The sequence below is a fragment of the Apodemus sylvaticus genome, chromosome 6, assembly GCF_947179515.1.
Source record: "Apodemus sylvaticus chromosome 6, mApoSyl1.1, whole genome shotgun sequence".
Lineage (NCBI taxonomy): Eukaryota > Metazoa > Chordata > Mammalia > Rodentia > Muridae > Apodemus > Apodemus sylvaticus.
Window position 1 is genome coordinate 105,383,671 of NC_067477.1, and position 17,122 is coordinate 105,400,792.

Here is a 17,122-nt window from a genome sequence, read left to right on the forward strand (position 1 = left end):
GGAGGGAGATGGGGGGGGGATAGAGGATGGGAGAGGAAAGAGGGAGAAGGGAAAGGGAGGGAGAAGAGGGAGGGAGAGAGGGGGAGGGAGAGAGGGAGAGAGGGAGAGGGAGGGAGGGAGGGAGAGAGAGAGAGAGAGAGAGAGAGAGAGAGAGAGAGAGAGAGAGAGAGAGAGAGAGAGAGAGAGAGAGAGAGAGAGAGAGAGAGGAAAAAAGAAAAGCAAATGGCTTTTGGCGCGAAAGGCTTTGGCGCCTCCCCTGATTTTTATGGAAATCAAGAGGGCGGGGAAAAGCCGCTTGCCTCTGCCTTTCTCCCTCCCCCTCGTCTGCGCCACAGCCCCCTGCTCTCCCCGCCCCCCGGGTGTGTCAGATTTTTTCAGTTAATAATATCCCCCGAGCTTCAAAGCGCAGCCAGTGACAGTCATCTGTCTGGACGCGCTGGGTGGATGCGGGGGGCTCCTGGGAACTGGGTTGGAGCTGAACGAGCGCTAGCCAGGCGTAAGCGCGCACACACTGCAGCCGCCCGAGGACAACCCCCTCCCGCCGCCGCCCCCTCAGCCCACCCGGAGACCCCAGCACCGAGTCGCCTCCGGATCCCCGGCAGTCTGCGGGAGGTAAGAAGCGGTACTTGCAAAGCTCCGAGCGCCCGGGGAAGAGCGGAGCGCTGCGGCTAGGGCAAGCCCCTGGATGCGGCTCCGCATCCTGCACCCAAATATGCCGGGCTTTTTCGGGGGGGGGGGAGGGGGCAACACACCGTGTCTGCTTCCGAAACAAAACCATCTGGGTTTTTTTTTTTCCTGAAAAGCCTATTCAGCACCCGAAGGCACCCTTGCTGGAAGAGACCCGCCCTAATCCTTTTTACAGCCCTGGCCCAGGCAGAGAAATAGCTTTAGCAAAAAAAGAAATTCGCTCGGCTCCACAAGATTTGTCGGAGTGTGAGCTGACTGGGAACCGGTGCGTCCCCACCCCAAGCTGGGGTTCTCCAAAAGGTGCCGCGGAGAAGGAAGGAGGGGTTAGGCGAAGCTCCGGTGCCTGAGTGATAATGTAGGTCACGGCTGCTCCAGCTTAGGAGACGCGATTCTCTACGGCGACCCTCATCGCGCCGGCGCCCCTGCACCATTCCTAGGAATGGGGTTCAGCCTTTTTTTCCCCTCTGTGGAAGAGGTTGAAGTCTCTGAAGGGAGGGAATTTAAAAAGGATATAGGTATAGGCAGACGATGAGTACCAAGGGTATCTACCAAGATTGAGGCTCTGGGTGGAGAGGGTTGTCTATAAGTGCCTGTTGTTGGTCTGACTGGAGAAAGGCCCTTAATAATTAATAAAGTTTTCTGAAGCCCGTTAGCGTTTGCGCTCCCGTGATCGCATTTCTGCAAAGGGGGAAATTAAAGGTACTTCAATCCCATGCCCGGTAGCTGGACTAGAGAGCAAGGACTTCCTTTGAGCAACCAGTGCAAGTGGGGTAGGCAAGCTAGTTAGAGCTGAGATCTCCAGCTTGGAAACCCCCTCCCCCAGGCAGCGCCTTGTGTGAATGAAACGGCAGTTTCCAAAGTTGCAGAGAGCCACACCACCCCCTGCATCTGCAAGCCCCCTCCCACTCCCAGTCTTAGACAGCTTGTACACAAAAGGAGGGAGTAGGGGAGAGGCTCAACTTTCTCCACCTTCCAGAGCTGTGGGGAGCATTGCAGAAGAGATTGGGGGCTCCCACTGCCTGTCCCCCACCAACCCATCCCTTTGGCTCATTCTCTCTTGGTTCGTCTGTTGGTTGTAGAATTGGAGGTTGGCGCGACTCTGCTCCCCACGGAAAGGAAGCTCTCCCTCGTATTAAAAAGAGCGGAGATATTAAAAGAGAGGCGAACCCATGCCCAGCTGCACCGCGTCCACCATGCCGGGGATGATCTGCAAGAACCCAGACCTCGAGTTTGACTCGCTGCAGCCCTGCTTCTACCCGGACGAGGATGACTTCTACTTCGGCGGTCCCGACTCGACCCCACCAGGGGAGGACATCTGGAAGAAGTTTGAGCTGCTGCCCACGCCCCCGTTGTCGCCCAGCCGCGCCTTCCCAGAGCACAGCCCGGAGCCCTCGAATTGGGCTACCGAGATGCTGCTGCCGGAGGCCGACCTGTGGGGCAACCCGGCCGAGGAGGATGCGTTCGGTCTGGGGGGACTGGGTGGCCTCACTCCTAATCCGGTCATCCTTCAGGACTGCATGTGGAGCGGCTTCTCGGCCCGCGAGAAGCTGGAGCGCGCAGTGAACGAAAAGCTACAGCACGGCCACGGGCCCTCGGGAGCCAGCTCAGCCTGCTCGACTCCCGGAGTGAGTGCCAGCAGCGCCGGGGGCCGTGCCCTTGGTGGGTCGTCGAGTGCTAGCCGCACCGGAGCCACCCTGCCTACCGACCTCTCCCACCCCGCTGCCGAATGTGTGGACCCCGCCGTGGTCTTCCCCTTCCCGGTGAACAAGCGAGAGTCGGCGTCGGTGCCTGCTGCCCCCACCAGTGCCCCGGCGACCAGCGCTGTGGTCACTAGTGTGTCTGTTCCGGCTGCTGCCCCGGTGGCTGCTCCTGCCCGTGCAGGCGGCCGTCCTGCCAACAGTGGAGAGCACAAGGCCCTCAGCACCTCCGGAGAGGATACCTTGAGCGACTCAGGTAAAGCCTAGAGCAGAGAGTCCTTGCTACCTCCTTGGGGGTTGGGAAGATGGGGGTGCTGCGGTCCTTTTGTTATCGTAGATTTGTGCCGGTGATTCTCTTCTGTTCCCCTCCCTCCGGGACAGAAGAAGCTGGTAACCCCAGCTACACCTCTCCTTAAATTTGCTCTGTGCCCCTTTTCGGGAGTCTTTGCTGTAGGCTTGCCCTCACTGTGGGAAAAGTTGGGTGGCCAGCTCAGTCAAAAAGCTGGGGTCGAAAAACTACCTGTACGGAATCTGTTAGTTCCTTGGAAAGGAATCTCGAAGCCAGGTCAAGGAAGGGGGAAAGACTCCCTGGAAGACGAAGGTTGTGCACACTCCCACTTCCAAAAGTTGGAGGAGACTGTCTGGCAGTTCTTCCCCTCCCCACCCACCGAGGACTCTGAGCCCTCCGTGGGTGGTGGGCTGTTTGCGTTTGGTGCGTGGCCAGCAGGCGGCGTTGTGTCTGACGCAAGTCAGTCAGAGGATCAAAAAGACTGGGGGGGGGTGATGGGGACACCCCCTCCCTCCAGTTCAGCAGCTGGCAGCGAGTGCATTAGTGGTTGTGTACGTTTTCAGGGAGTCTCTTTCCGGTTTTGATTGATTGCTGCTCCCGTTGTTTCCTAGCTGGAATTTCTGACCTAATTGAGCTATGTTGTGTTCCTGTAACCCAGTGCCCTTGAAGGTTGAGGGCGGGTCCCTTCCACTGCCCCTCCTTAGGAATGCACACACACCCTGGAAGGATTCATTGCTTCTATTGTAAGCATTTTATCTGGGCCGTCCCTGGAGGAAAAGAAAGGGTTAAAAGAGAAAACAGCTTCCGCCCCCCCCACCCCCTTTGGGGCTGTGAAAGAACCTACCTCACTTCACCCAGATCCTGTCTGCCCTTGTCCTTGGAGCTGTAGGTCTAACCCTCCAATTAGACCTTGGAAGCCAGTGTTTTCACAATGCCAAAGAATAAAAAGTCTAAATTTCCTCCTGGGCTGAGGAGGGATCGCCCTAAGGCTCCTGGGAGGAAACTTGGTGATAAGCCTGCTCTTTGAAAGGGCTCTGTCCCTTTAATGTCTGTGCCTTGACAGCTTTCTGTTAGGAAGCAGTTCCTTCCAACAGCTGTCTTCTTGGCTGAAAACCAAAACACTGGCTTAAAGGGACCTACAGACTAGAGCCGGCCTAACATTTCAGCTTTAGAAGAAACCTCAGGATTGGTCAGCTCTGCAGACCCCCCTAGATTAAGCAGAAGATGTGTTTTGGTTTTCTTGCTTGCTTTTATTAATTTTTTTAAACCATAATTTTCTCTCCTAGCCTGGCTGTAAAGAGGGAGTCATAACACACAGGACACTCCATGGTTGTTGTTGTTGTTGTTGTTGTTTCTCGGGCACTGCCCCCATTGGGATGCAAAGCTACTGTGGATTAGAGCTTTATAATTGAGATCTGATCTGTGCCTAGATGAAAAACCTGCCTTACTCTGTACCACGCATGCTCGCACGCAAAAGGTGGTTGTCGTGGTGAATGAGATTGTTCCTAGACTTTAAGGATGGCAGAATCAACCCCAGCCATGTGTTTTGCCAGAGGAGGAGCCTCCAGTCTGCAGGGCGGCTGTGGAAGTCTGTATAAGTAAATCCATGGGGCAGACTGGCTGGTGATTATGCTAAAAGCTCCTATTACGGAGCATCTGTCGCCAAGTCTACATATTGTCTGCCAAACTCAAACACTGGTTATTACCCCCATTGAATGGCTAGGGAAGCTGAGGACGCAGAGGAGTTAAGTAACCTTTTCCAGAATTGTACCGACAACGGTTCTTTCTGACTGGTTCAAACCAGCTTGGGTTCCTCGAGTTTCTGCCACATACTCAAAAGTTTGACACCAGGGGTTGAACCCTAGGTCCTTCCACATTTGGCAAGTGCTCTGCTGGCCCCACAGCACCCGAGGAAAGAAAATGGGGGGGTATGGGGGGGGGGTGGCGTGCACATCTTGTGTGCATTGTGATCAGTCTATTCCACCAAACCTAGCTGACTTAAATAACAAGTGCATGTTAGTCGCAAAATTAACCTGAAATTGTTTTCCCCCTCAAAGATGATGAGGATGACGAGGAGGAAGATGAAGAGGAGGAAATCGATGTGGTCACCGTAGAGAAGAGACGTTCCTCCTCTAACAACAAGGCAGTCACCACGTTCACCATCACTGTACGCCCCAAGACCTCCGCTCTGGGCCTGGGGCGAGCACAGCCCGGCGAGCTGATCCTCAAGCGTTGTGTTCCCATCCACCAGCAACACAACTATGCTGCGCCCTCACCCTACGTGGAGAGCGAGGACGCGCCGCCACAGAAAAAGATCAAGAGTGAGGCTTCTCCACGCCCCCTCAAAAGTGTCGTCCCAGCAAAAGCTAAGAGCTTGAGCCCCCGAAACTCAGACTCGGAAGACAGCGAGCGCCGCCGCAACCACAACATCCTGGAGCGCCAGCGCCGCAACGACCTGCGCTCCAGCTTCCTGACGCTCAGAGACCATGTACCTGAGCTGGTGAAGAACGAGAAGGCCGCCAAGGTGGTCATCTTGAAAAAGGCCACCGAGTACGTCCACGCCCTACAGGCCAATGAGCACCAGCTCCTGCTGGAAAAGGAGAAACTGCAGGCGAGGCAGCAGCAGTTGCTAAAGAAGATTGAACACGCTCGGACTTGCTAAATGTTTCTCACACGGACAGTCACTGCCACTTTGCACATTTTGATTTTTTTTTTTTTAAACAAACATTGTGTTGACGTTAAGAATGTTGGTTTACTTTCAAATCGGTCCCCTGTCAAGTTTGGATCTGGGTAGGGGGCAGGACGCGGGGTTCTGCCATGACCTTGGGATTTAAAAAAAAAACTGAGTTATGGGATGCTGGGTGGCTTGTTTTCCTCCTCCATATCACCTGGTGACAGCCGTGGAAGTTCGGGACACTTAGGAGCTTCAGGAGGCTGTGAAGTCACCTTGTTCCGGTCCAAGTTTCCAAACAGAGTCATTCCTTCTTTTTACAATGGTGCTTAAGTTCCAGCAAATGCCACAGAAGGGGGGTTGCCATTTGATGCCCCTGGGAACCCTTGTGTAAATACCATTGATACACCCCGCCTTTTGTATACGTCCTGGGTAATGAGAGGTGGCTCTTGCGGCCAGTATTAGACTGGAAGTTCACACCTAAGTACTGTAAGAATACCTCAATGTTTGAGGAGCATGTTTTGTATACAAATACATTGTTAATCTGTTATGTACTGTACTAATTCCTACACGGCCTGTATACTTTAGTATGATGCTGAGACATAACTAAATTTGATACTTATATTTTCGTATGAAAATGAGTTGTGGAAGTTTTGAGTAGATATTACTTTATCACTTTTTGAACTAAGAAACTTTTGTAAAGAAATTTTACTATATATATATATTCCTTTTTTTCCTAGCCTGTTTCTTCCTTGTTACTGTATTTGTTCATGTTTGGTGCATAGAACTGGGTAAAATGGCAAAGTTCTGTGTTTAATTTCTTCAAAATGTATATATTTAGTGCTGCACCTTAGAGCACTTTGAAATACCTCATGTTTATGAAAATAAATAGCAATTAAATGATGCAAGTCGATGTTTTCCTTCCTAGCTGGGCATAAAACTCTGCAGATAGTCCATTCCTTACCAGGCCTTTTTAACATTGCTGGGAATCCTGGTTGGGGCGAAGGTACTAGTCGCACTTGGAGGGATAAATGGGTTTGTGGACTCCACAGATGAGAACCAACTACTTTCAATAGGCAATCAATGGGCTTTAAGGCACCATCCGGTGTTTCCGGTGTGAGTGTGGTCACAATGTCACACCTGGAGCTGGAGCTCAACTCTAGGAACCAAGCAGAGGTTCTCTGCAACAGTTACAAGTGGCCTTCACCCCTGAGCCACCTGTCACCCCTTTATTTTTTGAGGCATTGTCAGGTTCTCTAGCACAGGCTGGGCTATGTAGCTAAGAATGAGCATGCTCTACTGATCTCCTCCCTTCATCTCAAATGCTGGCATTACAGGTGTGTGCCAGACATGTGCAGTTATCCAAACACGTTCACATATGTGGACTCTCAAAGCATTTTATCTAAAATGTGGATACCAGCCAAGGTTTGGAATAAGCAGTAAAATACAGGCACAATGTAAATTGGCATGTTGTGCCTGTATTTACATAAGAACTTGTCCTAGTTGTTCAGAAGGATTTAGTCCTGAAGCCCGGGAAGAGCTAGGTGTGGAAGCATGTCCAATGCCTGCAGAGGCAAGAAAAAATGTCACCTAGTCCTCTTAGCACAGCAGGCTTCTATACTGTGAGCCCAAGGCTGCAGCGGAACACTTAAGTCCAAAAGAAATCTAGGATCAGTATAAGATTCTGGGCTGAGCACTGTAGTGAGATAAGAGGATAGGAGTTACTGTTCATCCTCAATGGTCTCAGATTCACCAGCCTCAGAGCTGCAGAGGGCTGAAGGAAGACCAAGAAGGGGAAGGAGAGCTGTCAATTGCCCCACTGGTGTCACTGGGTGGACTGTGGAGGTGTTTCAAGGAAGAATGAGCTACAGACCCTGGAGACAGGGATGAAAGAGGCTCCTTCTAATCAGGGAAATTTTTTCTAGAAGTCTGAAGATGAGGCCATCTCCCTTAGAATAGGACTTCTGCTTCTCTTTGGGGTAACAGACTACACACAGGATTTCCCTATGGTTTCATTCACTGCAGGTTTTTAACTTCAAGTTTAAAAAAATGTCTTTATAGAAATATGCAGCCCAAGGGGCCAGACAGCTTTGCTCGTGTGGCTGTACTGTGACGACAGAGATGAGTATTCTCAGGCTATATGGGTGGTTCCCAGGTCCTTGGCCGGGCAGGTAGAAGGTTAGCCATGGAGGTCCTTATTTGGGGCGAGAGCTACATGTGCTGCCCTAACAGTTGCTATGGGGTCGGTGGTACTGCCTAGATTCTCTCTGATGGTGTAACAAGGTGGAAAAGTGGGCAAAATGCCCTTTACAATCCCATAACTCTCTGGTCCCAAACTAGCAAATAATAAACCTCTTTGAAGGTCGGCCCTATTCAAAGGAACTCATCTGTTGCATCTCACCAGTCCTAAGTAACAAGCCCATCACCGCATCACTACGCCCAGAAACCAAATGAGAGTTAAATGACCTCGGGTTAATGGAGCACCTAAGAGTGTTGAAGTTCACCCTCAGTCTACTGAATTGCTCTGTTTCTACTCCTTCGAAGGGGACCCGGAGTATGACAGATGAGCTATAACTCTCCTGTGTAAAAAGAAAGAACAGAGACCATTGCCCCCTACCACAGTCTTGTTTTGCTGACTGCTGGGAAGCAGTCTTTTTTTCCATCTCCAGGGCCCGTTTCTGCCTCTAGAGCCTTGTTACTTTCTTTACATCAATCACATAACAACCATAACAAACTCTGCTTTTGGTGAGTCATAAACAAAAGAACATATATTGCTCTTCCAGTGGATATGAGTTCAATTCCCAGCACCCAAGTTGTGTGGCTAAGCTGCCTGTAACTAAGGCACTGGGGATCTCATATCTCTGAACTCCTGTGACTCACACTCACATAGACACACACAGACACAGACACACACACACTTTAAATAAACTTAAAATGAATAAAAACACACTAAAAACTGTTAACACTTAGGTTAAGACACATTTTTGTTTTCTTGTCTAGTTGAAGGAAATTGCTCCCGATGTAACTACAGTTCTGTGTACAATTATTGGAGTAAGAAAAGAATCCAAGCAGTTGTCTGAAAAACACAAGACTGAGATACTGACACCAAGAAACCTCACCAGGTAAGAAAGAGTAAATCAGAGCTTTCCTGGGGTGTTCAGTCGTCTCTCAAGCACTTCCTCTCACAGGGTGGAGGTGGGGTGTCCCTGGGCTAATACAGAGCACAGGACTGACACCGAGTCCTCAGGATCAGCCCCGTGGTATCTCGTAGGTTTCTTGTAACCTGAAGGCTGGTCTCCACCTCAATATGTAGCTGAGGATGATCTCCAACTCCCGATCCTCCGGCCTCCGTGTTAGGGTACTGGCTAACAAAGTGAGCCGATATACCTAGTTATGTAAGTGTTGGGGATAGAATCTAGGGCTTCATACGTGCTAAGCAGGCGCCCTGCTGAGCCTACGTCCCAAGCCCCCTTGCTGATGGAATTCCCTGGCCCTCTCCTCTCAACCAATTTAGGAGCTGTTTGTCAGGTGTTTCTGGTGCTTGGGTGAGATCAATGAAGAATAACAAACAAACAAACAAACAAACAAAAAGACAAACTGCACCCAATTCCTGTCTCCTTGTATTTTATAATCTAGGAGACCATGAAAGTAAGAATATAAATAAGCAAAGCAAGCCAACAAATAGCACCAATGAGGGAGTGAGTGATTTATCAAAGTGGCCTGGTACAGAGGAACTCAAGACTGCCACCAGAGGGGATGGGAGCCAGGCCAGTGCAGATTCACCTGGGCCTTGACCTGTGGAGGAAAACTCGAGATGGTGGATAGCCCTGCTCAGTCCCCAGAACAAGCAGTTTAGGCTCACCATTCAGAGTTGATCTCCCTTCCTCACACCCTGGACGTGAGCGGTTCCCACTAAGTCCTCTCTCTCTACCTAGCTTCTGAAACAGAAGCATCGGACTCTGGTGGATCTGCAGTCTGATTCCCTGGGACTGGATCCAAACTCTGGGTTGAAGAGTCCCCCGCTAGTACAGGGGGATGATGTTGGTTGCGTTCGTTAGACACAATCGCCTAAATTAGTCCAATGCTTAAAGTCAGGCTTGCTGAATGATGAGAGTAATAGAAGCTTGTTGAGTAATCAAGTTGAGGAGGAGAGGTGGCTCATTTTGTAGTACTTGCTGTAAGCATAAGGACCTGAACTGAGATCCTTGGTACCCACATAAAAAGGATGAGTACTTGTCTATAACCTAAACTGTCTATAACTGGGGGTATGTAGGGAGAAGATAAATGGATCACTGGAGTTTTCTGGCCCTCTGGTTTAGTCATTCCTGAGCTCTGGGTTCAGGGAGAGACCTTGCCACATAATATAAGGTAGAAAATTATAGGCCAGTGGTTCTCCACCTTCCTGATGCGACTCTTTAATACAGTTCCTCATGCTGTGCTGACCCCCAACCATAAAAGTATTTTCTTTGCTACTTCATAACTGTAATTTTTCTAATGTTATGAATCGTAATGTAAGTATCTGATAAGCAAGATATCTGATATGAAACCCCTGTGAAAGGGGTGTTCAACCCCCCAAAACTGTTTCTGGGCACAGATTGAGAATCTCTGCTATAAAGACAGGTATGAGTGGTGGGGTGTTATTGACGGGGTTGATCCTTTGTTTCCTCTGTATGTTTCTGAAATAGAACTATTTAGAAAAATGATCAGTAAAGCAAATATATAAGCCTGACCTCAATGAGAACTTTGCAGACCTTTGTTCCCCCCAAAAGGTCATATAAAACCTAAAAATGGGTGCTTTGGAAAAAAGTAAGTATAAGCTTTGAAGCCTATTTTAAGAAAGAGACAGATCCTGGGAATCTGAGTTCCACTGAACATCTATGCCTTCTACAATGGTTTATTAGTTCTCCTTGCTTGTAAAGGAAGTTTCTTCATAGGGAACTGACCAAGGCTACGTGATCTCTCTTGATTCTGACCGGTCATACTATAAGACATCCATCCTGAAACCTTTAACTGCAATTAACAGAGCCTTTTTTATGGTGGAAGCATGGGGACTGGCTGGGACAGTGCATATTTGGGGAACACACACACACACACACACAGAGCCCAGGCTGCTAGGAAAAACGTAGGTGATTGGCAGGAGCATGTGTGCTGAGCGACAGCGTCGAGAGGACTTTGCTCTGCTATCTAGCAGGCCTGAGATTTTTCAGGCCTTTAGGGCTAACAGATCTTGTTCATTCATTTGTTTTAAGGATTATTTTTATTTTTATTCCTGTGTATACCCATATGCACCTTCAGACGCCAGAAGGTATCAGACCTCCAGCAACTGAGTTAGTGGTAGTTATGAGGTACTCAGTGTCAGGTTGGGGATCAAATCCAGGTCCCCAGTAAGAGCAGCAAGGGCTCTTAACTGTTGAGCCCTCTATTTGTGCCATAATCTTTTTAACATATTTATTTATATCATTCATTCATTCATTCATTCATTCATTGTGGGTGTGTGTGGGGGGTGTAGGTGTGGATGGGTGGGTGCATACCACAGTGCATGTAGGTATAGAGGTCAGATGGGCAACCTGAAGGAGTCTCTCTTTATTTCCAGGCCAGGTGGGACAGAACTCTGGCCATCAGGCTCAAGGACAAGAGTCTGTTTTTGCTGAGGCAACTATGACAATGGCCCCTGTCAGAGAATCTTTGAGAAGCTGGAAAGCAAGTAGAGTTCTTTTCTAAAGTTTTTCTGAAGTGAGAGTGAAGAGAGAGAAACAGAGACAGACACAAGCAGAGACAGAGAGACAGAGATTCAACACTGAGAGTTGAACCTAACACTTCACACATGCTAGGCAAGTGCTGACTACCACTCAGCTGTACCCCAAGCCCTCCTATTGCCTTGTATGTTGAGACAGGGTCTTACCAAGTCTCAGGCTGGACGTGGACTCCCTCTGGAGCTCAGCTAGTCCTTAACCATGTTGTCCTCCTGTCTCAGGCTCCGTATAGCTGGCGTTACAGATCTGACCCGCCAGATTCGTGTATTTAGTGTGACTTTGTTTGGTGTCTTAGGCTCCCTTTCTCATAGACGATAGGACAAGGTGACCCTGAGCGCTGCCTGGGAGACAGGCTTTGTGGAGCAGCAGCTAGCCTTCGCTCCTCCCTGTTCCTCACCTTCCTACTCTCCGGACAGGAAAGTTACTTCTGTTTGTGTCAATTCCCCATCTGTGAGTGGAGCAGGCTGGAGCTGGCAAGCTCGGAGCTGCAGCTTGCAACCCTGAGGAGTAAGAGTCATTCATCCTGAGGAATGGCTGCTGCCTTCAGAATCACTACAGATACCAAGCACGGTGACACACTTTTGATCCCAGCACTGAGAAGGAAACGCATTAGCCTGGTTTATATAGCAAGTTTCAGGATAGTCAGGGCTGCATAGAGAGAACCTGCCTTAACAGTAAAAGATGACTAAAAGAGGGATGACTAGGGATGTCCATCAAGTGGTAGTTTGTCTGGAGTGCGGCAACTATAAACCCCATATTGTGGTGCACACACGTAATCAAGTCTCTTCAGATTGCTGTCTAGATTCAGCCCTTAGTGCAACAAAGATCTTTCCCTCGTATAGTTGGAAGGGATTAACCTTCCTCGGGGTGATCCCTTGTGCCTAGAATAGAGCTTAGCTTGGAAAGGTTGCTCCTTAACAGTCTAATTGTTAGTTGTATTGGGAAAAGCTGGTTAACTGCTTCAAGCCAGCTAGAACCATGGTCCCTGCGGACGACCTGGGTACACAGGCTGGTCTCTATTGAAACTAGAGAGAAGTATGATTAATCCATTGTTTAAGTCGGGTACCCAAATGAAAACAATATGGTAACAGACATCTCATACCTTGAGTCTTTGCCTGGGATGAGCTAGTCGCACAAAACAAGAAAGAACAAGAGCTTCGAACCGAGAGTAGAGATTTAGAATGCTGGAGCTGTCCTCAGGTGGGTTTTTTATTGGAAAGGCACGCAGGCTTTGGATACAAGTTTGCTCTTTTCTTTTGTCCAGAGCAACTGAGCTGTACCAAGAAAACGGGACCCCGCCCCCAAAGAGTGGGAAGCGCACCAAGGAAGGAACACCCCAGGTTAACTCTTGTAAACAGTTTAACTGCATGGGTTGGAGAGAAATCTTTATCACCTGGCATGGTGGTGCATGTTTACAACGTGAGCCCTCCGGAGATGGGGGAGGACTCCTCAGACTGGGCCGTGCATGAGTTCTAGGCCAGCTGGGGCTACTACATACTGAGACTCTGTCTCAAACGAAAAGAAAGAAGAAAGGAAATCTTGCCCATCCTGTGTTGGTCCTACTTCTGGATTTGCTGAACTAGTATTTTATAATCTGTCTTTTCCTCCGTTTTCTGTTTTTGAGACAGGGTTGTTCTGTGTAGCCCTGGCTGTCCTGGAACTCACTCTATAGATCAGGCTGATCTCGAACTCAGAAATCTGCCTGCCTCTGCCTCCCAAGTGCTGGGATTAAAGGCATACACCACCACTGCCCGGCATAATCCATCTTGATGAAGCACCATCTCTCTGCAGGAAAACCCTGAAAATCTCATTTAGAATACTGAAATTAGAGGTTTTCTTGGATGTCTTTGAAGGCAAACTTCCATGTTGGCTGTGAATATGTTTCCATTGACATCTCTGGGAGGTGATTTCTCCAGGAGTGTGACCTCACCTGGTAATTCCCCTGGGTAATAAATTTACCAGGCTTGTCTGTCACTGCAGCCCCAGCCTCCTGCTGGTCCTTGGGAGTGGAGACTGTTGACCTCCGGCCTCACCACCTCACCACCATTAGTTACATAGCCACCGATTCTGGCTGAGCAACCCCAGAGCAGTGTTTCTTGCGCATTGTGATGGATTACAAAGCAAAACAAGGCTGGGGGAAAGAAATAGTACTTAGTCCAAGTGCAAAGTAAGTCCTGCTTTCACCGAAAGGCGGTGACTACTAAGAGCAGGCTAACTGAAGCAGAAAACACCAGAGAGTGCTTAGAGGACTTAACCGTTGAGAGCACAGACTGCTCTTGTAGAAGAGCCCAGTGTGACTGGAAGCACACACAAGGGATGGCTCACAACTGCCTACAACTTCAGCTCCAGGGGACTGATGCCCTCTTCTGGTTTTCATAGGCATCTACATTCAAGTGCACACACACAGACACACCACACACACACACACACACACACACACACAGAATTAAAAATAAAATAAATCTCTTAAAAATGTTTCGTGTCACTCAGTGGACATTCAGAACTTTCGCTGGGAAGAAATCTCTTTTGCGGATGTTGTTTTCCTTTCTTTATCCAGGGTGACTGACCAACCCATCTTGGCTTTCAAATGGAAGGTCCTGGGTAACAACATGCAGGTCCTCTATTCTGCCCTGCCGCTCCCCCACCCCCACCCCCACCCCCGCCCCCACCCCCGCCCCCACAGTGACAGCGTTTGTCTCTTCATTGTGCATCATAAATTGTACAGCCACCTTTTGTAGGTCACCGGCACTGCCTAATTTGAGGTTCAGCCAAGTGATATGGAAAGGAATGACTGACCCAGGCCAGGACAGACTGGGAGGAACACAGACTTGGGGTTGGATAGCCCATAGATTAGAGATCTGGAAACCTTCCAAGGGTAATAAAAGGAGACAAATCTATTTTCCTTTTCAGAGACATTGAATGTGAAGCTGGTGGGTCTCACATAAATGTCAGGGAACAACTTAACAGCGACAATAAAACTATGTTCCCTCTTCACCATCCAGCTTTCTCCCTACCCTCCTCTTCCTCCTCCCTCATTTTATTTTTCTTTTTTTTTTTTTTTTATTTATTTTTTTTGACAAGGTCTTTCTAGGCAACTAGCTTAGAACTATGTAAACAAGGCTGGTTGGCACTCAGTGATCATGCTACTTAAGCTTCCCAAAGTGCTGGAATTACAGGCTCGGGCCACCACATTCAATTTTACTGCTAGTGCCTGGCCCACGCCCTCCCCTCCCACCCCCTCCAAGCCCCACGCCTCCTTCTTTGGACAGGGTTTTTACTCTGTAGTCCTGGCTGGCTCAAAAAGATACACCTGTCTTTGCCTCCATGATTATGGAAGCACACCCAGTGTTGGTACCGAGACCTGCGAGGCCTGTGACGTCATATAGGCAACAATTAGGACAATATAACTATAGGCCTGTTGCCAAGGCAACAGCCGCCATATACCCAGAATTCAATGGCCCTCCTTTACCTGTGATTTACGTCATCACCCGTATATAATTGGGTAGCTTTTCTCCCCCCCCCCCCTCCTCTCTTTCTTTTGCTTCCTTCTTCCCGAGCTACACCTTTCCCCCATCTTCAATAAGGCCCCACGTGGAACTGTCTGGCATGGTGTATCTCATTGCGGCCTACATCTCCACGGCATCTCCGTGGTGACCTGTGCTGCAGCAGCGTACGTAGGCAGACGACCTGCGTGGAAAAAACCAACACCCAGCCTTCTCCTAGCTCCCTCTAGTTTCCTCCTTCCTTCAGTCTTTGTATGCGGCCAAAAGAAAACAGTTGTGAGATGAAAGAGCGCAAAGCAGTCTGGAAGGACAAGAGGGAAGCCCGTGGAATAAAATGCTCCCCCAGCTCCTAGGGAAAGTTGAGCCCTATTAAGTCAGAAAAGCTGCAGATTCAGGTACTGCCTGTGGGTCAGGACCTGGATGCGCTAGGATTATACAGTCTCCCGGGAGGGCATTCCTGGGGCTTCCTGTGGTTGCTTTCCACATTCTCAGAATGAGAGACCACCTGGGCATAAGCCCATCATGGGTGGAGGGGCGGCATTCATCAGAACTGGAGGACCGATCCCTTCACAAAAAGAAGAGGGTGGAAGTAAGTAGCCCTTCCAGGGTCCTTTAGCATGGGTATTCTCATGGATTTAACTTGATGGCAAACCTGTGGTTAACTTGGTTAGCAACTGCTTGCAAATGGAAGAATCCTTATTCCTGGGGGCTGAAGCACTTGGAGAAAATGACTACACAGTCCGAGGCCTCCTGAAGGGGAATGGGTCTATCATGCTAATGCCCTGCATCTTATTACGGTCACGACAAAGGGCCTGGAGCTTGGGATGGAGAGTTTGTTTTGGAGTCTTTTAATATGGAGATGACTCTCCTTCTAGGGAAAGGAAGAGGACCCTGGAGTCATCCCAAAAACTCGCTTGCCACAGAGGTGGCGGGGTGTTGAGACTCACCACAGGTGCAGTGCCCCCAACATTTTTCCACTTCCCCATTTGCTCATTAAAAGGGGGCTGAAATTAGCAGGAGAAATCATGTGCTATCTCAGCAGTTTTATGAAAAGCCAGACTCCCCAGTCTCTCCTGAGCCACTTCACACTCCCTCTGAAAGGGGTTTCACAGAGGTGGTCAAACTCCAAGCTCTGTTCTTTAACTAGAGAAAATGGGGGTGAATGACATTGGTGGGGATGGGGAATGGGAACAAGGACTTTGGTGTCACTGGTGTCTGTCTTTGTCTTTCTCTTGGTGTTGTCTTCAGCGTCACCATTGCTGTAAGGAAACACCATGACCAAGGCAACTTGGGGAGGAAAGGGTTTATTTAGCTTATACTTCCATCATTTAAGGAAGTCCAGGCAAGAACTCAAACAGGGCAGGAGCCGATGCAGAGGCCTTGGAGGGAGGGGCGCTGGCTACTTTGCTCAGCCAGATTTCTTATAGAACCCAGGACCTCCAGGCAAGGGGTAGTACCATGCACAACCAGCTGGTCTGTCCCACATCAATTACTAATTAAGAAAATGTCCTACAGGTTTGGCTATGGGCCTGAGGTTATGGAAATGTTTTTTCAATTGAGGTTCCTTTCTCTCTGATGACTAGCTTGTGTCAAGTTGACAGGAAACCCGGCCAGCCCACTTGGGGAAGGAGAGTTTGCAAAGTAGAATCTGGATACAGAAAGCCTTCTTCCTGTGGCAGGAGGGATGTGGCAGCCTGAGAGTGAGAGAGAAGGGGCCTGGTGGATTCTGAGGCAGACTCAATGTAGGCGTGGACAGCAGGGTGTGTTTGGTGTACAAGCATGTCCAAGAGACAGAAAAGATGAGTGTGCTCACAGGCCATCCTGACTGGCTGTGAGGGCCACCCTGAGCAAGAATGAGAATAAGACAGGGGAGTCCCTTGATGCTATGGTGGGATTTGCCGCTGCGTAGGCCTGGTCCATGTTTCAGTGATGCTTGGTGGACTCACTGTGTGTCCGGATCACTCTGAGTCACAGCAAGGAGATCCAGATGTGGCCAGATGTGGGTGACTACAGTCCTGGGGCTGGGTTAGAGCACCATGGAGTCTCTGCTTCCTTAAAGATGAGTCCGTGCTGCACATATCTCTTCACACTTCCTCCTTACCTCAGGAGACCCTTAGTCCATCCATCTCCTAGAGATCAGAGGAAGGATCCCCGTTTCACAAAACCCTCCTGTTTCCCAAGAAGCTTTGCTTTCTTCTTAGCACTAACCTTATCAGTGCGCTTCCTGTAGCTCTTCCTGTCTCTAAAACTGAGAGGACCTCTCTTTCTATACTCAAGGTCATCATGAAAATTTTAGGTTATACTATATATCTATATATCTAATATCTAAATCTGTATCTATATCTATATCTAAAAGAGGAAAATGTCCCAAGGAACTCAGCTTCAGAGGTAGCTACTCTTGAAATTTTGGTACAGATATTCCTAGATTTTTCCATACATAGACAAACACACATAAAAATGTCTGTTCTGTATCTGCGGAAGGTCATTGCTTAATATTCTGAAAGTAATTATATGGGAGTTTA

At 49.1% G+C, this 17,122-nt stretch overlaps 1 protein-coding gene across 1 annotated transcript; it reads left to right on the forward strand.

The window, feature by feature from the left end:
- The first annotated feature begins 436 nt into the window (after window positions 1-436).
- Window positions 437-6,248, forward strand: Mycn (MYCN proto-oncogene, bHLH transcription factor). Its single transcript, XM_052186096.1, has 3 exons — window positions 437-612; window positions 1,767-2,640; window positions 4,731-6,248. The coding sequence occupies exons 2-3, from the start codon at window positions 1,857-1,859 to the stop codon at window positions 5,333-5,335; spliced, it is 1,389 nt and encodes a 462-aa protein (XP_052042056.1). The 5' UTR covers window positions 437-612; window positions 1,767-1,856; the 3' UTR covers window positions 5,336-6,248.
- Window positions 6,249-17,122: the final 10,874 nt, after the last annotated feature.